Source organism: Falco rusticolus, chromosome 8 (assembly GCF_015220075.1).
Source record: "Falco rusticolus isolate bFalRus1 chromosome 8, bFalRus1.pri, whole genome shotgun sequence".
Taxonomy (NCBI): domain Eukaryota; kingdom Metazoa; phylum Chordata; class Aves; order Falconiformes; family Falconidae; genus Falco; species Falco rusticolus.
Genome location: NC_051194.1, coordinates 18,535,459 through 18,562,056, shown reverse-complemented (window position 1 = coordinate 18,562,056; position 26,598 = coordinate 18,535,459). Strand labels below are relative to the sequence as shown.

The 26,598-nt window shown below is 44.1% G+C and overlaps 1 protein-coding gene across 3 annotated transcripts in view; it reads right to left on the bottom strand.

The window, feature by feature from the left end:
• Window positions 1–498: 498 nt before the first annotated feature.
• Window positions 499–26,598, bottom strand: part of RANBP17 (RAN binding protein 17) — a 163,416-nt gene continuing 137,316 nt past the window's right edge. For all 3 annotated transcript variants that reach the window (XM_037396943.1, XM_037396942.1, XM_037396944.1), the window contains 4 exons: window positions 24,797–24,963; window positions 7,930–8,028; window positions 3,950–4,077; window positions 499–901 (listed from right to left, as the gene is read on the bottom strand). In XM_037396943.1, coding sequence (XP_037252840.1) covers window positions 805–901; window positions 3,950–4,077; window positions 7,930–8,028; window positions 24,797–24,963 — 491 coding nt within the window. In that variant the 3' untranslated portion in view covers window positions 499–804. The remainder of the gene's footprint in view (window positions 902–3,949; window positions 4,078–7,929; window positions 8,029–24,796; window positions 24,964–26,598) is intronic.

Sequence of the window (26,598 nt, the reverse complement as noted above, 5' to 3'; positions counted from 1 at the left end):
GTTTAAATATGGGCCATAAGTCTCTGTAACCACCTGCTTGCTTTGCCATAGTGGTAGATAGATTTTATTATTTTTCAACAGTGTTTTAACAACTTTATTTTCTTCTGAGGTTTATCTTCAATTCCTGAAGACCTGGAAAATGTGTATTTGTGAAATGAAAATATCGCCAGTACTTAATTAAGGCTTGCTCCATCACCTCTTATTTTATTATGTGCAACATTCTCAATTTTCTTGCTATACTTATAGCCTAAAATGCTCATTTTTAGTCTTCTACTTTGTTGTCCACATTGTCGTTAACTGCCAGTGCTGAAAAAGAAATATATAACGTTTTGTGGAAAAATAGTAACTTTATTATTTCAAAAAGATGTCATACAAAATTTGTCCTTGCTTTCGCCTCATTTTCAAACAGGTATGACCTCAGAGCGAGCCTGGAGCTTGGAACTGATGAGATGATATTTACCGTTATGTGTAGAACTGAGAATCATTAACTGATACAAGTTTAGAAGGAATGCATATTTATTTTGTTCTTTGGTTAAGTAACTGTTTCTACACCACTTCATAAAGATAAAATAACAGGATAACAAATCTTGGTAAGAAAGGCTGAAAACGTTCTTCAAACTAAGGCTGATTTTCCGTTGTTTTCACTATTATAAATCCTCACATTTAGGCCAGAGATATAAAAAGGCAGAAGATATCTTAAAAAAATAGTTCTCACAAGGGTCAAAAATCTATCTAACAATATAACAGGGTCCCAAAACTTTCAGAGCTGGTTTATTAGTCAGTGCTCTGTTTCCAAAGTCCTTGTCAACTCATCATATCCAAAGTGCCGGCATCCGAGGCCCCTTCGCTGCGCAGAGCTTCGGCCATGTCTCTGCGGAAGACTGACATGTTCTGAGTGAACCTGGGAGAAAGAAAACCCAAATGTCTGGTTAAAGGAGACCTGATACCGAGAGATGTGCTTCAAGAATTGCTAAATAGAGTAACTGTAGTGTAAATTTCACTTTGAAAGAAAATCAGGAAGACTCACAAACGAAATCACTAGGTGCCCTCAAAATCCAGCCCTATAAAATAACAAGCACGTAAACACGTACAGGCAGCGTTCTAAACAGCCTACCAACAGCGCGAAACATTTTAAGTCAGCTGGGAAATGAATGCAACGAGAAACCTTTCATCGCATGTGACTCGGACATGTCCCTTCTCCCAGAGCTCCAGCAAAGGGCTCTCTGGGACACGTCCAGATGGCCACCAAGGGCCAGCTCTCCCAGCCCGACCTGCCTCCCTCATGAGTGGTGTCAGAGTTCAACCTGTCTCCAGCGAAATGCGGTACCATCACCCATCTGGCACAGAATGGATTCGCAAAAATATCCCCCCCCCTTCTCTACTGGCAGGTGTAGGACGTGAAGTCCATCAGTGGCATCACACCTGAGACTGAATGACAGCTCTGACTCGGCTGGTTCGACAGCCCGAGCTGATCTGCTCCCTTGCTCTACCCTCATCGCACACGAAGAGCTCAACCGCCATTTATCACCTCTCATGTATGTATGTAAAAAAAACCCCAAGCAACAACCCACCCAAAACCCACACACGCAAAAGAAGATTTAAAATGCCGGACAAATATTGCAACCGGCATTTAGCTTTTTTCAAACGGCCTTTTGTTTGTTGCCTCGATGCTCTTCGCTTTCATTGTGTCAGACTTTGCTGTCTCACTATAGCGAAGCTAATAAAGTTTCCCGACGAACGGCTCCTTAGGGCTCCTTCCTGCAAAGGGCTGTGCGGACAGGTGCTGGCAGAACGGATGGGATCTCAGCAAAGGTCTCTTTGCAGGACCAGGGGTAATAATCCCTCCTGCCTGCCTCCACGGCGCTGTACTTTATGGCCACGTCTCGCAGCCGTGTGGTAAACTGGGGCTTGCTGTGTGTGGAAATACAGGATGCAATTACGAGTTTGTTCTTTATTCTATTCATAATTTTTTACGTTTGTGCTTATTTCCTTACTAATGGAAATTGATTTCCGCTCAATTTTAAACAATCACAGTTAAAAGAAGCCTCCTGTTCCACAGAATAAATCTGAGCAGGATTACAAATCAAGAGCTGAAACCAGAAGAGCTGCTGTATTAAGTCATGCTGCTTGTTGGGGAAGTGATGGCTTAAAAGTCTTCCCAAGTTAGACAGGCGGACGCTACTGAGACAGATGAGCTGCTTGTTGGACCGAATTATCCCTGTCCCTGTCACACCTGCACCCATCCCTCTGCCTGCACTTCCACAAAAGCTCTCCGAGAGCTTCCACACCACTGCCTATCTGAGCGCACTCCATGGCACTTTGAGATGAAAATCCCCTCTAAAATCCACGGATATTTGAATCTCACATTTGCCAAATCTAACATTTGCTGGCAGCCCAAGCAATGGAAGCCCCTGTCCGTGCCCTGAGCAGGGGGAGCATGGACAGCAGAGCACCAGGTCCCCACTGCCCACCTACCGTCCCTCCTGCCTGCCTGGGGCGAGGGGGGGGGGCTCACTCCTGCTCACTCAGCTTCCCTGACACACGGCGGGACCACCAAGCAGCCCCCTTCTGTCCTTCGGTGCCGCAGGTCTCAGAGTAAGGCAGCTCTGAGAAAATGCACAACAAAGCATGTTTTTCTCAGAAAGTGATGTTATCTTAAGAACTTCTTGCCTTCAATAAACCTAAACAGATACAGAACTAAGAAACTAGTTATAAGGATGAGTTTTACTCTTTCTTTTTTTTTTTTTTTTTAATCCTGAAGGACTGTTGAGTCAAATGAATCCCCTTGGCATTCACAGGTCATTTGGCATTTGTCAGACTACATCCTACAGCCCGCCACCGTCAGCTCGGTTTTTCTTTGTTTTAACAGGCATTCTCCTCCTTCCTGGTGGTTCTGTGCCTTTTCCCCAGGTTTTCTGCTAATCCATAATAGAAGTTACACAGGCAGTCTGTGCTTCTCTGTGTTTGCTTCCAAACTCCCCCGTCTCTGGCTATCATCTAGTCAGGCCATGAGGAACTTAACACTTTACAGGACCAGAATTTAATAGAAAAATAAAAAAAAAAATCATGGAGACCATAACTGATGTAAAACTGAGAATTAAACAAGTTCAACATAATTTTCACACCAACAAACAGAGAAGAAGTCAGAGAAATAAAAACACCAAATAATTTTTGGACACCACTTCTCTCCAAGCCCCCTTTCCAATTTGTTTCAATCTTTCCAGGAAGTTCCACAGTCTGGACTTAGATTACGTCTCTGGACTTTCAAGGTTTGTTTTGGTTGAATAATGCACATGGAAGAGAAAATGCAGCTAGCTAGTAACAAAATGTTAGTGTAAACATTAAATGCAGACAAACATGCCATTTCTTTTGTGAAGGCTTCTATTCTGTTTTTCAAATGAGGGCAAGATTGCGTGAACTTGTGGTCCGTGTTAAAGAAAAAATTAAAAAAAATCCTTCCTCATTTATCTACAACGTGCAAGTGGCCCCACCAGATCCCTCCTCATTCTGCCACTTCACAAGCAGTGGCTCGACCCCAGCACCAGCAAGGAAAGGCTCTGTCAGAGCAAGAGCACTGCTGGAGGCTGAAGCAAGTGTTTTATCAGAGGGGTTTAAGGTTGGAAAAAGGAAGCTCCGAGGCTCAGCTGCTGAAATGAGGCAGTTTTTCCCAAGTGAAAAAGCAGCAGCTGCAGCTGCAGCCTGGTAAACCTTGACTTTGGGATCAAATTAGGAAATACATTTCTGACCAAGAAAAAAATACATAATTATCAAATGTTCAGGCTCTAACTGTTAGGCCTAGGGATGAATTATTTGCTAGGATATTATCTTTCTTCCAAAAGAAAGTGCAGTTTTAAGGCTACCTAGAATACTTTCCATGTTATAATTTTTTCCAGTTCAAGCTTCCATTTGTCTTCTATTTTTCCAGCTTACTTATGTGTTATGAACTTACCTGTCCCTATTCTTTACCAAAAGGTTTTGCTCGACCCCTTCCATAAGATTCCTGAAGCACTGGTCAAGGACTTCACGTTTGTTGTCAGGCTGGCTGGCGATCAAGGTTGCCCTTAGTTCACTGAAGTACTATGACAGCAAAGCAAAGAATATTAAAAATAAATTTAGAAATTTAAACCCAGTTACTCACGTACACCGGCAGCACTTGTGAGCAAGTGCTTTATGCGTTGCTCTCTGGGACAAGAGTCTGCCAAACAGCACACAGAGGTCTAGCTGAATCGGCTTTTCGGGTTTCAGATGCTGCCTTCCCAAAACGAACCAGCACTCTATCAGCTGTGCATCATGGCTGAAGTTCAGTGGTAACAAGTGACATGCCACTTCACCAGCAGGTGTTGGCCACCCAACTGTACTGATACAGAGAGCCACCTAAGAGAGGTGGCAGAAACACCCTGGATTGCTTTTCACATCTTTTCAGGATGGTGCACATTTGTGCACTTTGCTGTGGGCTATAATTACTTCAGTGCTGTGACAAGACAGACTCATCTTTAGAAGCTAAGTAATCTAGATGATTTTCTATATTACTATTCCCATAATATTCTGGCAGAGCTATAGACTAGTTAAAATAGAACTTTGTATCACCTTAGGAAAATTTTGGTTTCGTCTAGAAATACAGAACCCGAGGGGAACTCTAGCGCTACCCACTGCACTAGTACCACAGCCAGGTAAGTCATGTAATCCTGTTTAGCTTTTATTGTATTGGCTGTGTCAGTCAAAGTCTTATGGCCTTGGGCATAAGCACATCCATTCTATAAGCAGTGATATGGACAATTATTCAGAGGAGAATGAACCATTCTGATGAACCTATGCCCAAGTACATGGCAAAGTTTCTGAGAAGTCTTGACATTGCAGTTAAGAGGAATATTGTTGGTACTCCCCAAATCTCAGGTGTGCAACAAGGTAACTTGTTAAAGACAGGTTGAAAGTAAGTTTTGAGTATGCAATGTTTGGGGGACTTCTGAAGGTAATGTAACTTGCAGGGTGTCACACAGTGTCAGAAATCACTAAGGTGTGGAATTTGTTTGCCAATTTTTTTTGAAACCTCTGACAGCTTTAAACCTGTTTAAACCTTAAACAAATCTCAAATCAAACACTCATCTTTTCCATTAAAATTATGTTTCTTCTGTACACATGAAAAAATACAGATTAACAGAAGAAAACATAGTAAAACCTTAACACTAACACTAAGCCCTGACAACTCAACAGGATTATAGGAAGCGTTTGCTTTAATGTCTACTTGGCAAATTACTTGCCCTCAATCCAGTTCCTCTCAAACCAGAAACATCCTGTATTAGGCATCTTTGCTGACCACTGCAGCAGTGCTGGAAATGAAGGCAGCAGCTGATCAAATAGCTGGGTCCCAAACTACTTAGGAACTCAAAACTGAAAATCACCTGAGAGCTGCTGTAAAAGATGAAGTATCTGTCAGCAACATGCATGTTCCCAGAAGCCCTGTCTCAAGGTGACAAATGCAGCGCTCAGTGTAGAGAAGGCCACAACCCCGGACAGTGTCCGGCATCCACAAGTTGTTTTTAGAAAAGAGGCATTCCAAGAGCAACTTCAGTCAGCCCCACAATGGGAAGTATTAACAGCACCGCAGGCAAGAGCAAGGAGTAACACTGCCTACGTTAATGAGCGCAGCATCCCACAGCATCGCTGTTTTGACACTGAGGAGCTGTTCTGAGCCCTGGGGTTTCTGGGCTTCCCTGCATGCTCAAATGCCCGTGTTCTTCGGTCGAAGGACAACAGCAAGAAGGAGACATGGGTGCTACATGATCGGGATGCAGAGAGATTTTTCTGCCAGCCTCTTGCCCCTAGGATTTAAATTAAACTTGCTGCTGCACTTCAGTATGGAAAAGAGTGTCAGGAACCATGTGCAATCGCCCCACTTCACCCTAAGCTGATGCTGTCTCAAAAGATTTAGCACTGTTGTAGGGTGGGCTCTGAGTACGATTCTGATTTTGGCATAATTATTCCTATTGGTGCAAGCATCTAGAAATCCCAATTTTTCTGAGTCCCCAGGTAAACCTGATGCCTTCCCTTTGAGATGAATTATAGGCAAAGAAGATCTCATTAAAACAAAAGAAGAGAACAAGCAATAAAACATGGGAAATGTGTGCTTGCTATCTCAGGAACTGTAGAGACAGAGACTCTACCTGAAATAAAGGAACCCATTTCCAATAAATAAACCAGCAGTGCACCAAGATGAGCCAAGAAAAGATGACTTTTACAACCATATATAAGTCCATGTCCTACTTTTTCTGAACATGAAATAAATAACCTTGATGCAAAAAGGGCAATACAAATATTGTAAATTCTATTTCCTGTTCTCCACCCTTCCAAAAGAAATATAAGACTTGTTCGTAAGTAAAGGTGCTTGTACGTATCCATGTCTGCCAAGCAAAACATATAATCATTAGAACTAGTCTAATTTCAGTAAAAAGAATATTCTGCCAGTCACAAATTTATTCTTTATGATTTACAGCTCCACGGTTTTATCTTCAAGTGAAATATTTAATTTCTTCTTATGCTGAAGCATCAAAACCACATAATTAATATGTAGTCAGGCTAATACTTAAACGCTATAAATCAGAAGCATTATATAAACAAAAGTGTCGTCTTGAACAAGATTGGGAATGCACAAAACTACTTATTTCCCACTTTTATAATGATGCAGTGACTCAGAGCAGATAGAAAATGATTAGTTTTCCTTCCAAAGTAGGAAATATTGCTTCCATCTGTAAAGTATAATATTGTGATGTCATAAAGTTTTCCTAAACACTGAATTTGCCCTTATTCCCTCTCAATCATTTTAAAAGAACTGCTCTCTCTTATAGAGCTTGGATTTAAATCACAATAACACACCAAGAAGATGAATGACAGTGCTGTTGGATATGGCTAAAATTGGATCCTTCAGCACAGGTGAATGATGAGACAGCGCTTCTCTTCTTGATATATTTTCTTCTTCTATTAGTTTCCTTCCATAGCTGGGATTTCAGTTTGAATTTTAATGTATGCGGTTGCTGCTAATCTTAGTGTCTTATTTTTTTCCAGCACCCTCTTATTGTATAGACAATTCATTCTCCAAAGCAGTAATACACTGAGGCTTGTGACTGCCCAAGAGATAAAGCAATTCAGAATAAAGTTAGAGCTGGCTCTGAAGGATGGCGCACACAACAGGTCAATATCTTCAGAAACAATGCCTTGCCGTACAAAAAATGCACACATTTAGATCAACTCGCATTCATTTACTCTGCTGGTTTCCATTTCACACAATATCATCTCTATTAAGTCACCAGGGAAACATGATGGGTATATCCAAATTCATAGTTTCAGATTTTATTCAAAGGGCAAATTGCAGAGTATTTCCTGGTTTACAGAATCTGCCACAGATGCACACAATTCAAATTGCAATCAATGCGAGTACTTAAGTGTAAGCACACAGATAATACCCCCAAAGCTAGTTGTTCCTGTGAAACCTTTCAGAAAAAGAAATTGGTTAACTATTTTTCTAGGAAGCAATTTTTCTGATGTGATTTCCACAGTGCTCTTGTTTCATATTTCTATCTAAAAGCCAGATGAGCTTACACAACTTCTAGTCCTGCTTAATTCTGGACAAGTGAAGACATAGTGTTTATGAGAAAAACTGCACGATCTAAGGTTGGGTGTAAAAGTTGGGGTGAAGGTTTGAGAGGAATTTTCATCCAAATGAAGCCACGCAGCCTCTGTGAACTGACCTGCAAAATATTTATACAGGACACAAGCAGAACCCTACTCTCCACTCCTAATGTAAGTGTAATGGAGCAAGGTCCCAGGGAACTGGGGATCTGAAGGGCAACAGGCAGCTTTGGTCTACATGAAATAAATATTTCAGCTGTTAGGGCATGTGAAGAGTGAATCTGGTGGCATCTCTTAAATACTCACTTTCTCATTGAGAAGTATAAGCCCAAGCAGCGGTCTTGACACAGACCATTGGTTTCTGCAGTCTTCAAAAATGATGGTGTTCATTAGGATTGACATCATCTGAAAGAAAAATCAGTTTACATGAATATGGATACTGTTATACAGTGTGATGTGGTGAAAAGCAAAAATTAAGGAAATCTTTACGAACCATGCCGAAATCACTGAGATTTCATATATGAGCGTGGTATTACAAAAGTCATTCTTCCAAACAGTATTTCCATAACCAAAACTACCAGGTGAAGAAAGTTAAAAAAAATTAACGTCAAAGCTCAGTTCTAAAGAAAAAGCTGAAGTTAAACAAATATGAATAGAGATACAGAGCTGTATTAATTTAAGGTACAGGTTTTGACTTTACCATGGGGATCTGCCCCACTGTCACATTACTTCTAAGAGAGCAAAACCTGTATGACCAGTAATCTACGTTAGTTTCAGACTAACCCCTAGCTGCTCTTCAAGATTCTGATTTTCTTATATCCAGCCTTCTTTGTGCATGATGCTGCAAGGTGTTCGAAAGGGCCGCTCCCCATTTCAATGAAGGCCATCAGGATTACAGTAAGGGATCTAGAAACCTACACCATTTCCACTGCAGTTACAAATCCAGCCTCCGATTTTAGACGTTTTAGTTCTGCGACTTTCTTTATGGAGCTCTGCAGCAGGGATAAAGCCACTTCATCAACTTTATAAAGCACTGAGATCTATCAACTCATACAATTAAGTTCTATTGGCACCCAAACAGAAGCCACATAATTCACTTTGCTCGTTGGCTGGCACGTAACCAGAGCCTTCAGCTAATGCCACATGGAGCATTCTCCCTCTGAGGCCTCTTCTGGTCTTGCTGCGCTTCTATACCTCTGGTGTGTGCAGCAAGGAAGGGCAGGGCTTATTTTAGGGATTGGCACAATTTTTGTAAAAAGAAATTACAAAACAACTATAGAATCCATTTAAAGACAAAACGCTCTGCGATATCCTTCAGATATGTTAGTCCAAAATGCCAAAGGCCTCAACATATATGAACCTAAAAACATTACTCAGAGATTAAACAGAGTGAAAATTTGTAAAATGTCACCCGTAAATAGCTTGACTCGCATTTATAAAATATCTACACCCTAAAACCAAACATAGAGGAAGTAGAAAATCATTAAATCCTTTCTTCTAGGCCAATGAGTAGCTATGAGCAGGGTCTCCAGAGAGCTGCCACACTGCAAACTAGCCTGTAATAACTGACCAAGGCTAAGTCAAACAGCATGTTTCACTAAATGAAAAAGATGAATCCTAGCACTACAAATCTCCTGGAACAGAGATACCCACAAATCATTTGAGCTTTCAGGTGAGGAACATAGGGTCTGGCGTGGGAAAGGCCGATTCGTCACCTGACTTCACAGTATATATAGCAGGCAAACTATTTTTCATTACTTGTAGGACAAAACCAGTTCTACACTGCGTTGGAACCGATGCAAACAATTCAAAACCTCTGCATAAGCACTAATAGGGGCTTGTTTTCCAAACACGAAGAATAATTATAACTTACTGTAATTCATTCATCGCTAGGTTTTCATCTCTGTAGCTTGTAACAAAGTCAGCTGTTAAAACAGAAGCATTTTTTAAAGTAATAAAACAAACTCACTCAAGCTTTGATTTAGTCTGAGCACCACGACTGACATACCCGTATTTCTTCAAAAAAAGTGCTATGCATGTAGAGAGACTCTCAATGGGGCGCTTAATCTAACAAGGGCATGCTCAGAGGCAAGTTCACAGCCCTCCCAGAGGGAAAGTGCTGCCTCTTCAAACTCCAGCTGTATAGAACAACTCACCGGGATGTCTTTAAGGTCTCTAGCCCAGAACTGCTACTGAATTGCAAAGCAACTATTTTAGGAAAGGTTTTGGCCTAAATGTGTAAGATCACCAAAATGTCCAAAATTCACCTGGGAAACGCTTTTTTGTCTCTGTGCACAAGTCATACAGACAGTACTGAAATAAGCGAGGAATACCATGGATGAATTCATAATAACAAGCCAATACAACGTAACCTGCACCACAGGAACTATTCATTGTGTGTTTTGATACTGGCCAGCTAGGACAGGGAAGAGGGAAAGCCTCCCTCCCGCTGCCGAGCTTTCCCTCTGACCAGATCCTACTGCAAAACATTTTAAATTCCACTTCTGACTCTAAGGGCTAATGAAAACAAACCCTTTCCGAAACCATTAGCCGCATAGGGAACAACACTGCATTCAAGAATCAGCTCCATCTTGTACCTGGACACGTGTCTGTCTGTTTTCTACACGGGTCATCCCATTCCTTTCAGCCAAACCAGACAGTCACAGCAGTGCTGAGCACTGAAGCTTTCACACCATGTTGCCACTGTTTAAAGGAACTGCTGGGACTGGTGGCACCACTGTGCGGGTACCAGCAAGGCTCCACACCGCCTGTGAGTTCTCCGGAACAGTGATTAATGCTCCTCATGAAGTCATGTAAGCTTATTACTTGCAGAGGTGGACAATTTGGAATCCTCTCGTGTTGTCTCTGCAGGTGTCTTAGACACACCGCTTCTTGCAAAGATTAAAGAAAAATAAAATAAAAAAAAAATCAAGGTGTACAGCTTGGCATTAAGCGCTGCATGAATAAAATCGAGGCAAACCTATCAATCCAGACCTCTGCTGGAGGCTGTCAGGAGTGCATGACGGCATAGGCAGAAGACAATCAGCAATTATCGAGCATAATTCCACCAAGATGAAGGGCGCTAAAATCCATGACAACAGCCTTAAACTTCCTTTTCCTGTTTTCCATGTTTCTCTCTCACAACTATTGCTGCTGCTTTGCTTTACTCATAGCTTTGGGTTCCCTGTGCTACTTCTGCATGAGCCTACAGCCAGCTGTTTGCATTCCAGATCCTTCTCTGTTTTACAGTGCTGCTGACACACACCAAGAGAGACTGCGCCCACAAACAAGTGCTGGGAGACCCCCCTGCCGCAGAGGACCGCTGTCTGAGGGAGGCAGCCTGCAAGGCAACCGAGCTGCTCTAGACAAGGCTCACGCTACTTTATAATGAGGCTTTGCCTCAGTTGGCTGGTGATGTACCAGACTTTTAACTCTTTCTTGGGCAGAGGTATCCAGCTTTCCTTTAATTGCATCAATTCTCCATCTCCCCCCTCTCTACTATTTGCACAAAATACAGAACAGCTGCTATCTGCAGTGACAAGTGACACCTGCAGCTTCCTCCTTCTGACCTCACCTGATCGGAGATGTGACTCTGCTGTAACCAGGAGAAACAGGTCGACCCCTGCAGGGAAGAATTTCTAGATACCTGACACGCAGCTCCACACGTACGGCCATTTTTTGTTGCTCTCCCAAATTGCTCAGGGTCATGAAGGAACCGCAACTCTTTCAGCTTCTGAAAGAGGCTCTGAAACAACGCACCGCCTCCTTCACACTTCCTTTGCTCACAGGCATTTACATATATTTATATTTATGATGGCCACATGTACAGAAATTATAACCGCAGCTTTCATTGACGAGAAATGATGAGGATGACGAGATCCTGCCCGGCAGCACCCACAAACGCGGAGCTGAAGGCAGTGATGGGCAGCACCACTGCCCCAGCATGACCCTGCTTGCCCCCAGCCACCCCCCGCAGCCCAGTGTGGGTGCCAGCACCCAGCAGCCAACAGCAGCACCACCATCCGCATTCTCAGTTCACTGCTTTTGAGAACTGTGAGCGCTTTGCACACGTTAGCTTCACAGTGTGCCACTGAGGTACACCAGTGCTGCCACCACATGTGACGGAGGGGCGGACTGAGGAGCCAGGTCTGTGTGCATCGCCTGAGCCTGGGGCACCCCTCACCTTCCTCAGCTCCTTCCAGCCGTCACCCGACCTTGGTCATGCCCTTGCTAGAGACCTGCAGTCCCTCTTACTGGGCCAACAGGTGCAGTTGGTGGGGTTCAGGCGGACTTGCACGTATCCAGCGTGCAGGTGTCAGAGGGAAACCCATGGTAGGGGACACCCTCCTTGCTCCAGCCTAGCCAGAGGTGTCGGCACCTAATCCGACATCACAGGGCAACTCAATGGCAAAATAAAGCCTAGAGGACAGACACAGTATTGATCAAACATATGGATTTTTTGCTTTCTAGGTGGAAAATACCCCACTGGTATAAAGGGGAACATTTTGCTTCAGGGAAATGGCTTCTCAGCTCCTGCCCAGTGCCACGGCAGCGCAGGGGCACTGCAGCAGCTGGGGCAGCCGCAAGCCCTCACGCTGACTCTGGCAGAAAGCAAGGGCTTGGGGGGTGGGGGGGGTGAAGAGCCTTTAAAAAGGGAGGGGGAACAGATCATCTATTTTCTACTTAGTTCAAAACAGCAACCTTGCCTCTGTTCTTACCTTAAACATAAGGCATCACTTTATCTGGTTCAATAATGTTTCTCCTGACACATTTGTCCTTTACAAAAGCAACTATTGACAGAACAGGCAAGAATAAAGAACTGTACTTCCAATAAATTAATTCTTCAAAGCTTCTCTTCCTTCAGAGCCTCTTTCTTTCTTGGGTGGAGAAGGACAATGTTGGTCAAGACAATGCTCATTATGAAAACTTTTTCTAAAGGAAGCTGGAAAAGAAGCTGCCTTGCCATTAGAAAGGCTCTTTTTGCTGCTCCATGTCATCAGGAGAGCGCCTGCACCATTGCAGGTCCTGTAGCTTATTTCTCTCTCCCATGTTGGGATAAATACTTCATTCTGCTGCAGTTAACCACATTTTAATATAAAGAACATTATATTAATGCCAGAGACAGCACCATAGTATGTATTCCTTTATAAAGGATTCAGAATGCTCAATAACATGCACAGCCTTTAACCCAGCACTTGGCTGGCAGCAACACTCCTTTTTTCCATTCAGATCCAAAAAGGTGCGGATTTTTGTCATTTTTTAGCATAGGAAATTTGGTAGGTTTTTACAGCTCTAGCTTCAGACAGCCTGCTCTTAATTTAGGAGCTGTGATTACTAATTTAAACGTCCTTTGGAATTCTCAGTTCTTTCATCATCAATTCTTCCTATATCAATAAATGGATCATCATTTACTAATACTATGAGGAAGACTCAAATGCTCCAAGATTATTAAATGTCTTAAATTTTTATCTGTTGTTTTAAAATATTTATTTTACTAGAAAGCTTAACTTTCGCACTGACATGTTCCATGGTCAAAGCTAAAATTTCCAGATGAAATAAGAAAACTAAAGCCTTCATTTATTATGGAAATGAGAATCAGCCCATTATTCCTGAACTACAAACATGTAACTGCCAGAAAGAGCACATCAGTTGACATTTGCAAAGTGCAAGAGGTAAGAATCATGCGCCTTGTCCCCCCTGCGTTACAAAATTACATCAGACCAACGCAGAGCTTTAAGCAGACGGCCACGGAGCAGCGGAGCACGGACAGCCGGTGCAGGGGCTGAGCTCCATTACAGCCGCTTTCCTCCTGGACACCCGCTCAGCTCGCTCCCATCCCGCTGCTCATTTTCATTCCAGTTATGGGGTGGGGTGGGGGGGAGCTGTGGAAGGAAGGAGGGCAGGGAAGAGGGGAGAGGGCATCAGACAGAAAACACAGCCCATGGAACTGGGCTAACGCGACCACAGAGCTCTTGCCCACAGCCCTTCTGCCCCCAGCCTTCTCAGCTACCCTCAGACCAAGCCTTCCTCTAGCCTGTATCGGCCAGATTCCTCCAGATTTCTGCTCACAGAACACAGCATCCCACCCTATTTATATGTACTTCCGCTATATAAACGAACATTAATAACTAGGATTTCATGATTCAACAGCTGAAGCTTAAAATTGTGAGGGACCCAATCCTGTATCTCCATTTGGAGCAGTTCAGTTGGGCCTGGCCTTTTTGTTTCCTTTTATGAAAAAATAAGGTATAAATGGCTGAACCCCCACCCCAATCCTGGTGTCAGGACAAGGCATCTGGGTGACACACCGCATACCATGAACTAGTATATGATATGCCTGCCGCTGATGGACTGGAATATGATTTAAGTGTATCTTTCACTGGGTATTCCTATCAGTTATATGTGATGTCCTGCTGGGAGAGTCTATTCTCCCAGTGTTCAGAAGGGATGGAAACGGGATGGCTACAGATGTGAAAAAAGAATGGATACAGGAAGCGTGGACTGTGGCACTTCCCCGGATGTGTCTTTAGAACTGCAAAGGGCTGACTATGGGAGATTCACTTGAAGCAGGTCCAAATCATAAGCCAGAAGAAATAATCGTAAGATAAGATTGCACTAACTTATGTCAAACCTGATGTTGTATCTGAAAATGAAACACGAGCACGTACTCAAAAGGACACATTCAGGATGCCAGCTTAATGCTAACGACAAGCACCTGCAACGTGCCCATTAGATTTACTGCACCAGACCCACTGCTGCCTTCTACTTTTTCACTGTTAAAATAAACTGTTGGATGTTAATAGCGCAGTAACATAGACCAGTAGCCCAAAGCGGACTTTTCAAAGCTAAGGCTTGCTTCCATCATCTCCTACCTTTAGCCATAGTGAACTGCCTTTCGAGCAGTCGACAGGACCACAAAGCAGATGTCTGTGCTATGCCGGGGAGTAATCGCAATGCAGCTGGAACATGGGCAGCAGCTCCATCCTGCACATGAGCTGTTCACAGTGCAGGATCCTGCCCTACGCTAGATGTTTTCCAACTGTAATTTTAGTAACTTCCCTCTAATTTGAGGATGTATTCTAACATGACAGAACATGTTCTTTTCAAATTACAGTTGCACTTGAATGTTTTTAACGCTAAGGACTGTGCTACCTGGGTCCAGTCTTGCCTAGCAGGACTGGGTCCATCTGTCCTAAGGGGGACCATGCTCCTGGGTGAGCTGGCATCCATCAGGGTTGGAGAAGAGATGCCAGCTGGCTGCTACAGACTCACCTATAGCAAAGCAGTAAGCCTCACGGGATGGAGCCGTTTTGCCTAGTCTAAGGGTTTGCTACAATTAAAATACTGGAAGCAGAACAGTTAACGGCAGCAACACTGAACATGTCTGATGAATGAAATACCTCCTCTTTCTGCAGGGAGGAGGGGATACATTTCATTAATTATTACCTTCCAGGGTGTGCTGACTTGCTTCTGTCTGTGCTGAATTTCATGTAAACCCTCTGTTGAATGTCACATACTCATACGCTGCCTGAAGTGCTAGATTTTGTATTTGGATATCTGGTGTAGCTGACAGATGTTTACAAACTCGTGTAGCTGCACAGCTTCTTTTTGCCTATCCATCTGTGCTCCCTGATAGACAGCAAATTATTCCACCTCAGGCTGGAATAATTTAAGATTGTGACATCAACCCTTAATCTGCATTTTTTAGCTGGTAGCATTCAGAGATTTTCAGTTACAGACACCAGAGTGTCATTTTAAATTAACCTAAGCTGTTTACTTAAGATTCAGCCATTTCTAAACAAGTGGCTGTAACTACACAGTGTTACAGCTGTTCTGAAAGATGACAGAACTGTGATTAACTGGGATTTCAGGAATGCACAACCTGCCATAATTTGTAACACAAACTGCAGGTTGGTGCGGTGTAGGGGAAGGCTGAGCTCTTTGAAAACCTTATAAAAAATTAATACAGATTCCCCTCTGCTTTTAGCAGGATATGAAGAAGCAACTAGGTTCAGGTCTTTGTCAAGCCAGTTAGTCTTATCTCAGAAGAAGATTCTCAAGCACTGTTTGCAGTCCACGTGGTGAGAGCCTCTCCCTTTCTTGCACCACCAGCATTCTCACCTGAGAGGTGACTCAGGATGGAGTCGGTGTCTACTGCGAGCATCTCTGGCCAAATGACTGGTTACACATTATCTAATCCTCTTGGGAGGGGAGAACATCGGTTTCACCTATGTCACCGCCTTCCAGCAAGAGCCCACCTTCAGGAATGTAAATGGTCCTATGTCTAAATCTTTCAGTCTTCCCCTTAATTGAAACTAGGACTTACAGTGTGCATCTTCTTTAAATTCCTCAAAGGTTAGCCATCACCCTTCTCCAGCTCCTCAGAAATTCACTGGTGCTTGCCCTTGTATTAAGTGCTGGGAGTTGATGCGCAAAAGCATCTGGGGGTTTTCATTGTTGCACTAGGATTTCGGCATAGGAATTGGGATAATTGGGATCTTTGCCTGCTGGATCATTAGTTTTCTGAAATCTCCATTACAGGAAGGCCTTCCAAAATGGTAGTCAAATGGGGAGGGAAAGCAAGATCAGAAAAACTAGAAAAATAAAATCATTTAAGCTAAACCCAACTGGAGGTTAATGTCAAAATTAATATACAGAGATGTTCCACAATTGTAAAAAGCTGCATACGGAGGAAAAGGCAGCAGATGACATCAGCTCTAAATCCTTCATCCAAGGAACTTCAAGGTATCTCACACCGAGTGCACGCTTATCCTTGAATCTGAACTAGACTCACACTGACAGCGAGTGGCAGTGTGCTCAGCGCAGCCCTCAGGGACGCAAACCCCACATGCCAAGGAGCAGTCCTGAAACTGGGCTTAAGCTTGGACCCACCTTCCAGCCAAGTCCAGCCAAGCATCTACCACATAATCCACCTGGCCTTGCCGCAACACTGTGAGATTTGCAGATCTCTTCTTACAAGAGCCCTGACGCTGCCTGCCACAAGGCAGCTGGATTTGCAGGCAGCCTGAAGCGTAGGCTCAAACCGTGTGGACGCCTGCCAGCAGCACACCCGGAGGCATCCCCCACACAGCAATAGCAACCAGTAGTACAGAGAAAATTAGAACCAGGTAATTATTTTACCCACATTTACCTTAGTTTAGCACTGGTACGGAGATAATCAGCAGGGACAGGGAGGCAGGCTGCACTTTTGAACCACACCTTGAAGGAAATCAGAGCAGAGCAAACCCAGAAGTTTGGCTCTAACCGCTAGTCAGGGATCCCCATAAAGCAAAGTGACCCACTCTGCTTTACTGGAGCGGAGCAGTGTACTAGCACAGAACTTAAAAAGCCTAATCCAAGTATTAATTACCGATTGCCTAACAGATTCCAAGCCTCTTCTGCATTCAAACTCTTCATAAATTGATTCTAATTTCTTCAGTGGAACAATTAAAAGTATTTTTGTTATCCTGACGAACTCAACTGCAACCAAAGCTCTTGCAAATAAACATAAAAGACAGATGATAAAGATGGCAATAAGCATATTGCTACTGTGTCCTGAATAGTCACCAACACTTCTTAGTGAATATCATCTTTCACAACAACAACAAAGGATAAGAGCACAAGGCTATTTCATGCAGTCATCAAAACAAAATGCACTGAATATTATATTTCATACTAAATACATTACCCTGGCAGTTTGACACTCAACATTTCAATAGATATTGCGTCTCTCTAACATTCTGTCTGAATTTCTGCAGATGGACTTTTAAGTATCAATGGAAGATTACTTTACTTGTCATGCTAAAAAGATTTTAAGGAATGGTTGCACACACTTCATTTTTAATTTTTTTAATTTCTCCTTTTTTTTTTTAAAGGGAAACGAATCATGAATTCAGAAACACAATTATACCGAAAGGTCAAATCCCATGTTGTGCAGTAGTCCTTTGTGTGTAGTGCTCTTTCAGTAGCTAAACTGTCTTGTCTCTGATGGGCCCAGCAAAGTATTGGGAGGATTTGCTCAAGTTAAAATGAGCTAACCTAAACTATGCCAAGCTAAGCCAAGGTAAACCAACAGTGTTCCCAAATCTCATCAATCTGTTGTGATACTGGGATTTTTTTAAAAACAAATTTTGTTTTATTTTTAAATCGTGCCAGTTCCTGGAGACATGTAAATACACAAAAATCTCAACTTTCAGTAAAAAAGAACCCAAACAAGAAAACACCAAGGAAAAAAAAACAACAACAAACAAAGTTTCTGGGTCTTGTGATTTCAGAAGACACCCTGAGCACACAAATCTCTGTCAGGCTCATAAACAAAACCAACACCTATTTATTAGCCTAGGAAAACCCAGGGATCTGAGGTTCAAATCGAGTCCTTAAGATCAGAAATCTGCCACGATTAAGTGGGACATGTATTTAGCACACACCAGTCATTACAAAGTTTTCAGCAACAAACCGGCCCTTTTCACTCGACACATACCTGTCCCTTTGCTCAGCCTGAGCACTGGCTAGGTCAGAACGCCGCAGCAATTGTCTCATCAAACAGCGGATCTCTATGCAAGCGTCACCTCATCCACTACAAGCTTTGACGGACCACTGCTATCACATCCAACAGCAATTAAGCATCCTTGTAAGCCACTGCTATCCTAGAATTTTGAATTATTACTTAAAAAAAAAACACAACAAAACCAAAAACGGTGAAGGGGAGGGTGTTTGTTTCCTGAGAGTGAGTTTCATCACTCACAGGGCAAATCTACCAGTAGCAGATCATGGAATGGATTGTTACCTTTCCCTATCCATTTTGTAAAGATATTGCTTTCTTTCCAGACTGCAAGCATCACTTCTAACTGGATTTTGAATTATAATGTGAGCTTTACAAAATTATTGGTGCTATTCATATCGCTAGTTAGATTCTACGGAATGGCAATATTTTTGCCCTTCCCCAAACCAGCACCTCTTAGTGTTTTATATAAAAGAACCACGGCCAGCAGAAATCGAACATTTCCAAGTAATGTGAAGTATTACATTGCACTGAGTAAACAAGGAATAAAACATTTTTATACTTCTCCTTAAACTTATTTGCTTTTTGAAAATATTTATGCAGCACAGAAGACACGAGGTTATTGAGAAATACAGCCAGCTCCTCTTCTTTAATTGAAACATTTATGCTTTTTGTTCTGCTAGCAAAAAGCAATGAAGAGTAATAATGCAAGATAAATATACAAGAAACTTATAGATATGATTGTAAAACAACATCATCCTAATGTTTTCATTTAATTACCCTGAAATGCATTCTATTTAATATTCATTACTCAAAAGCCAATTTAAAAGAGAAAGAGGTGAAGGGACTTATTCAGAAAGACGGACTGTCATTCACTGCAATAGTTATCTAATATACAGAAGTTAATAAAGCAGATTAATCTACAAGTCCCTTTAAGCCATCACTGAGTTTAGAACAACTGCCTCTTTGACCTCTAACCCTCCCGCTGTGCACCAGTAGCAGGTGCCAGCTGCACTGAAATTATGGCTGAGGCGTTTTAAGGCAAAGTCTTTTCTTACTTTGCTTCTGACCAGCAGCTGACCCTGTAGGAAGGATTGTTTCATGTGCTGGCCTAAAGGCTACATAAACCAGTAACCGATAAACAAAAGCATACATACACCAGCTGCCTAGCCCGAGGGTGCACATCCAACACTGACACCTCCAGCAGTTTGTGCCACAAGCCGAAGAGCCGCTTTTTGTTTCCATACACGAATTCTGCACAATACTTGTTACTTCGCGGAACTAAACTTCTCTCCATCCCTGAAACTGTTTGTGTGAACTATAGCACAGCTTGGATGATTAAGAGGAGATTCCCAATTTGATTTAGCACCGTTATTAAGAGCGAGAAATCTTCAGATACATCACTAATGATGATGTATTTTAACATTAAAAGTCTTAAAATTGAATTACTCGATTCACATGACAACGAATCACAACAAGGCTTTAAACAAAGCAGAATTAGGAAAGACACTAAGCTCATTAATTTTTTTGATTTCTTAATTGACAGCACTCATGTGATAGCTATACATTTAGCCATATACTTGCGACTGTGGCTGCTGCTGCTTTACGCACGTGCAGTAAGAAATACATACGAAAGAGAAGCAACCGTATTTTTCATTAAGATGGCTTTGACATAGTTATTTTGTGGATACAAATTATACAACCACAAAAACAATCAGAGTAATGATTAAATGCAGTTACATACATGGGAGACTACTAGTGCAAATGTTAACATATTTAAATGGGTTCCCTTCATTAAAAAAATTATATATGATATTAAACCATCAATCAAATTGAAACACTAGAGTCTAAACGTATTGTCACTGGTTAAAATAAATGACTTGGAGACTGGATTTTGGCTCACTCAATATGGTGCCTTTTCTGTTGCTTAGCCACCCAAGTCTCTGCTGGCTTGGGCTACAGCTGGTATACCTCCATCCCTTTCAATTAATAAAGAAAGTTATGATAGTATTGGATAACATTTTTAAATTGCTGTAAGAGGCTGAAAACAGATGTCCCAATGAAAATCCCTCTCACGGCTTTTTCAAACCTTTCAAGGCTCAAAGCTGGCAAAAGCTGAGCACTCTGGTCCTGATTTGGCTGAGCCTTACACAATGTTAAGCATAGGAACAATCGCACCTGTGGGTTTGATCAGCTAGAAAAATTAAGCATATGCTCATGTATACAGCTCAAGCTGCTCAGGTACTTGACATCTCGCACAACCGCCCTCTCAGTACAATTGGGATGTCTTTTTTTTTTCACGTGCTTACATGAGAGTGCTTCTGCACGGGCCACAAAGCAAGCATTACAAACACATCTCTCCTTCAGGTTTTTATTTCAGTTACTGTGCATAACTGCACACTAGCTGTATATGGCACTGAGGTGTACCTGACAACCAAAACCATCACTGGTTTTACTACATAAAAGGGAAAAAAGGAAAGTTGCAATTCGTAATATGTTTTTATTTTAGGAACGCTACTTGATTTTTCATTGCAACTGGCACCTTTACTTTCTGTTTTACCATTACTACGCAGTGCTGCTGTGCTGCTTCATTAAGCGCACAACTGTCGCTCGGTGAAGTTCTAAGTCACAAGCGCTCAGCTCGGATGAGCAGCCCGGTGAGGTTTTACCTATCGCTGTTCACCGCGCAGCCTTCCCCTACAGCAGTCCTGCCCAGCCCAACCGTGCTGCCTTCCTCAGCAGCACCCTGCTCAGCACCACCCACCCCCTCCAAGTTCCTTGTCAACCCACACACCTTCCCACCTACCTACTGCAACACTCCGAGGCATTCCTCTCCAGCCCACGCACTCCACCGCATCCCCCCACGGCAATAACACCAGCTCTTCCCACATCCCTGCCCACTCTCCCCTACGGCAGCACTCCCCACCCACCGCCCCCAGGAACGCCGCACCCCCAGGAGGGCTCAGCCTCCTCCACGGCCACCCAGCCCCACAACAACCACCCCCAGGAGGGCTCGGCCTCCTCCACGGCCACCCAGCCCCACAACAACCACCCCCAGGAGGGCTCAGCCCCCTCCACAGCCACCCAGCCCCACAACAACCACCCGCAGAAGGGTCCCCTGCCATGGGCCCACCTGGGCCCCCAGCGCACCACTACATGGGCTGCCAGGGGGTGGGTGGCCCACAAAACCTCGCTGAAACCTTGTTTCTTATCCCCATCCCCATCCAGCAGAGCATTATTACCGTGAGGTCGATGCCTCCCGTACCTATCATGCATGGCTCCTTGGAACAGCTGTCAGAACCACGGGTGGAAGGCGCCACAAAACTGATTTTTGGAATCTACTACAAGTAGCACCTCACCCCACCAAAATGAGCAAACAGCCTTATGCAGGGGTCCTCAAACTTTTTAACCAGGGGGCCGGCGCGCGGATGAAGTGGCAGGCAGTCATCTGCGGCTGCTTGGTTCCCCCCCAACCCCCGGCGGGGGGGGGCAGGGGGGGTCTGTAAATACTGGGGGCCGGATTGAGGACCCTGGGGGGCTGTATCCAGCCCACGGGCCGTAGTTTGTGGACCTTTGGCCTAATGCGTACAATTCAGTGTTAACCAAAGACAAAGGTAGCGTCCTAAAAATTACGCTTTCACTTATAAAGTGCAGCAAACACTGGCTTCACCTATCAGTCCTGGAAGAACAGCGTAGAAAATTAGAGCCTTTTAAAATTATTTCTTAAAGCACTTACAACAGCGATAGATGAATGAGGCAAGGCCAGTGCGGCCTGCTGCCCACAGACCTCCGACTCCCTCACAGGGCCAACAGGTGGGCGGCCAGCGCTGCCATGTGCGGCCCGGTGTGCAGACGGCGGGCAGGCCTGCGGGCAGGCCCAGCACGGACACACCAGGCGTAGGGCACAGTGCTGCTGCGGCGGCTGGGGACGGCACAGCCGTGGCCCGGCCACCCGCCTGCCCCATGCTGGCGGCCCGCTCCGCACCGGGCAGCGCCCACCGCGCGTCCCCGCCTTGGGCCCGGCAAGGCAGGAGCGCCGGGCACCGGGGCCGGCTCTCGTGGGGCTCCCCCAGGGCTGCAGGGCCGGCTCCCGACCGGGGCAGAGCGGGGCTGCGGGGCCGAATCCCCCAGGGCTCCGGCGGGACGGCTCCCGGCCCGGGCTGAGTGGGGCAGTGGGGCCGGCTCCCGGCCAAGGGTCCCCCGGGCCTGCGAGGCTGGCTCCCCCGGGGCCGAGGGGCCGGCTCCTGGCCAAGGGTCCCCCGGGCCTGTGAGGCTGGCTCCCCCGGGGCTGCGGGTCGGCCCCCGGCCGAGGCTGCCCGGGCCTGCGAGGCTGGCTCCCCCGGGGCTGCGGGTCGGCTCCCGGCCGGGGCAGAGCGGGTCGGGCTCCAGTGCCGGGCGGCCCCGCGGGCTGTTGCTCCGGGGCTACTGGAGGCCACAGCTGCCCAACTACTTGCAGAGACCCAACTTGGAAAGAAATGTTCTAACTAGTAAATAATTGCAGTTATCATTGCATCAGTTTAGTTTAAAGAGCTGACAAACCTCTCTAAACTCAAAACACAATTAGTCATTAGGGTCTAGTTTTTCAGCACTGTTAAGCAATTTGTAACCCATTCCTTTTAATAGGGTTATGCATTACTCAGCCGACACAGATGTCTTGAAAACTGAAACCGCTGGTTATGAAGCAGCAACCTTGTTCATTAGCTTCCGTGATAGTCAAATCATCTATAAAACCAGTGTTTAATGGCCAGCCGATGAATAATCAATGTCTCACTTTTCATCCGAGTGTGAAAGCGAGAATAATCTAATCGGCCGTCCCGCCGGTACAGCGCAAGGCCTTGGGTTCCGCTGCTCTTCAGGGCTGATTTATAACCCAGTGGAAACCTGATGTAAACATATGATCAATGAGTCCCATCATTGCTGATAATAACCCCCAACCGGCCCACTCCCTCATCTCAAAAGCCATCCCTTTAGGCTATTAGTTTCGTCCAGCTAATCCTCTCTACTATTTCTGCCTGCTGCTTTTACCTTGGCCATCCGTTCAGTCCAGCAGACTCAGAAGTAATTTTATACGCAGCAGAGAGCGGGTGGAATTGATTTTTCACTCAGTGCTCAGTTCCCATCTGAATAATTATCAATTTTACTGCCTCATAAAGGGAAGAGTCAAAATTTCAAATCAATTCAAAAGAGCTTCTGAGACTACAGAAACTGTGCATGAGAATAAAGGTCAAAGTTGTCAGTGACCTCAGGAGATGATGTCAGATATTAGTACACTGAGTAGTTGACATCAGAGGCACTCAATATGATATGACTCGTGCTAATGCAAATCATATTTATGCTGACTACTGGAGACCAGCCATTAATATTTAAAAGACTATGTGAAAGCCTGCATTCAAAATAAATATAACTTATTCCGCAGAAACTGAAGTTAATAAAGACAGATCGCCGCCTAGTCATATGCTGCGAAGTGAAAGATTACTGTGTATTAACAGATGTAGTATCACATCGAGATTGCCACAAATGCAGGAGGCCAGAGCCCAGCTCGCTCTCCTGTCCTTCACCCTCGAATCACCGCATGCACAGTGCGACACCGAGCAAGCCGACATACCCAAATGCTGACTTCATCGCTAGTTTCCACGAAACCCCTATCAGGCAAGTAAAACATAAGAACCTGTAATACAACAAGGGAATCATCATATTCTGATAATGTCGTCAATAATAAACATCATTAATATTCGCGCAATATGCTGTATACTGCCAGCATCATATTAGCTACCATTAGTTACTTTTCACCTTCAATTACAACAGTAAACAAATGACAACAATAACTGTGGTGACTGTATGCCAGGCATTTTCCGAATGACAGCATACCTATCAGGGAAACACAAAGACAACCACACTAGTCAGCTGCATTTTAATAACTTCTGTTTTTGTCAAAAGCCTCCCAACCTGTGAAACGCGTCTCCTGAAACGGCATCTTTGCAACTGCATTAGGAATCCAGAGATTCTTGTAAGTAGGCATTTTCAAATCGTTTAATGAGGTTTTAAAGGAATGTGGCACAGAGCAAATCTGGAGATATGCAGCTATGAATATCCTGACCTCCCTGTAATGCACCTGGGCTGAGATAAACTTGACGGGGCTGGGAAGGGGAATCTCTCCTAAGCAGTACAGTGGCCACTTCAGCAGCACGAGATTTAATTTCTATTGTATTTACCTTAAACAGAAAAAACCCCCACTAAGTCACCTACTGCAAAATAAAATATTGAAACTTGCTCACATATAGCCATTCAATTAACACATTTCACTACCAAAATGCATGGTTCAGTGCCAGAATGTGTTCTTCCTCCTAAAATACTTTAGAGCGCTTTCCTTCCCATTTGTCTATAGAAAGGTACCGATGATCTCACACACCTTTTTACAAGCAAAAATGAAACACCAAGTTTTAAGATACTCTACAGCCAAGTATAGTATCTACGCTTTTCAATATGACAAAAAAATACCTTCGATCTTTGGTTGTCATGAGAACACAGCTGAAGCTACGCAGGGCTGCAAACCAGTGTAGGGAGGTTTGTTCTGTTACTAAATAGCCAACGATACCCTTGTGTCTGGTACCGCAAAAAGTCAGGAAAATTCCGAAATGCAGTAATACCCCATAGAAAAGATTGCTAATTCACCTGCTGTAGAACTTCTGGGTTCTGCTGCATGAAATGAAGCAATCTCTGTCCATCCTGTGAAATCTCTCTACATCTCAGACTCTTCTTGCCTTCTTTAGCGAGGTGCTTGAAGAGGTAGGTGACAATGTAGTCTAAACTAGCACAACAGCTGGAGGACACAATTGTATCTGTGTAAAAAATGAAACAGTTTTGAAATTGTTTCCATAAAAGAATAATTAATAATGACATTTTATAGTACTTGGAGAGCTCAACTTTAATAATCTCTTTGACATTAGGCTGATCGATACATCGACAAGGCTATTTTTGATACATGAGTTGACTAGCTTTGAAGACTGCTTTTATTAACAGAGCGGAATTAAACCTTTGCTTTTGAGTAACTGGATAGTTCCACATACTACAGATCTCTGAGCTCCGGTGAACTTAATTTATGCTGTATAAATGCAGCTGCCCCTCTGCAGGACGCGGGTTGACAGTTTCACATTCAGAAGGCTCCAGATTCCTAGAAACCAACATTCTGTTTCGATCTGCTTACTGGAAAGGCAAGGTTAAATCAAAGAGAGCTGTTTTTGTTGTCCAGGTTTTCCTCAAGAACTATTTCACCATGTGTCCCTGCCCCAAACAGCTTACAATCGGTGTCAGGTGGCAAACACTGAAGGTAGTAAAAGAGTGATCACAGAAGAGCCCATTACTCATTTTGCTTAACAACTAATAATTCAGGTAGGTTAAAGTACATTAAATATGGCTGGCAACAATGCAACAGCAGTGAATCCCAAATAATTCATAAATGCCCCCAAAACTGAAAGTCACGACAGCAAAGGAAGATACTATTGAAAAGCAGAGTCAAAAGCCACTTCATATCTTTACTTACTGTTTCGGTAAGTAAGGGAGATTAAAAGCTTAAACCTATTTGCAGAGTAAATATGTCTGTCTGATTTACGTAGGTTATTTTGTTGCTAGGTGTTGCCTGCTGTGCCCCTGCTGTGCGAGAGGATTCTGCTCACTTCCATGCCTCTGCACGATGGAACGGTGTGCTGGTCCTTGCTTCTCACGCATGCTCCTCCCGTCTTCCCCCTGAGAAGTGGCGACCTTCCCCCTGCCCAGCTCTCTCCTGGCCCGACACCCACGTCCCTCCTGCACCCCAGGACCGGCGGCTGATGCTGACACGTACAGCTGTGCTGCTCCCAGCTCCGGCTCCGGCACCTGGCCAGAGCCACGCGATGAAACAACTGCCTGTTCCTCGGTTCCTCGCAACACCAGCACCAGTCGAAGCTCCTCAGGTACATGCGGTGGGCTAACCTGCTGGGTGTGAGGTTTAGCCCGAACCAACATCCTCCATCCTCCCCCGTTTCCAACATCAGGTCCAGATGAGTGGTGCATTTAGGATTCCATCCTGTTGCCACTGGCTTCAGCTAGAACTTGTCTAGGCCTTTTATAGTTCACAGTATTTAGTTTAGATGGGCCACTGGAGTAAGGGATGTGTGGGGGTTGCAAAAGGAATTAAACTGTTAAAATGCTCATTCTGAGGGAAAAGGGATTAGAAGGATCCAATTAAATGTACCTTGAATTCTTTAAACTATGCTAATTTGGAGGCCTGCCAACCTTGCAGTGTTCATTTAAACACATCCCTCCAGACACTGAAGTATTTTGATCTGTGTCTGTTTAACTCCTTAGGCTCTGTGCTGACACTATTAACCCTTCGCCATCTAAAAACTAATTGTACGTTGCTAAGAGTGTTTTGAAGTTAACACTGAACAAACATTTACAAGCAAAAAAGAAACAAGTGGTCTCCTAAGACTTGCTCT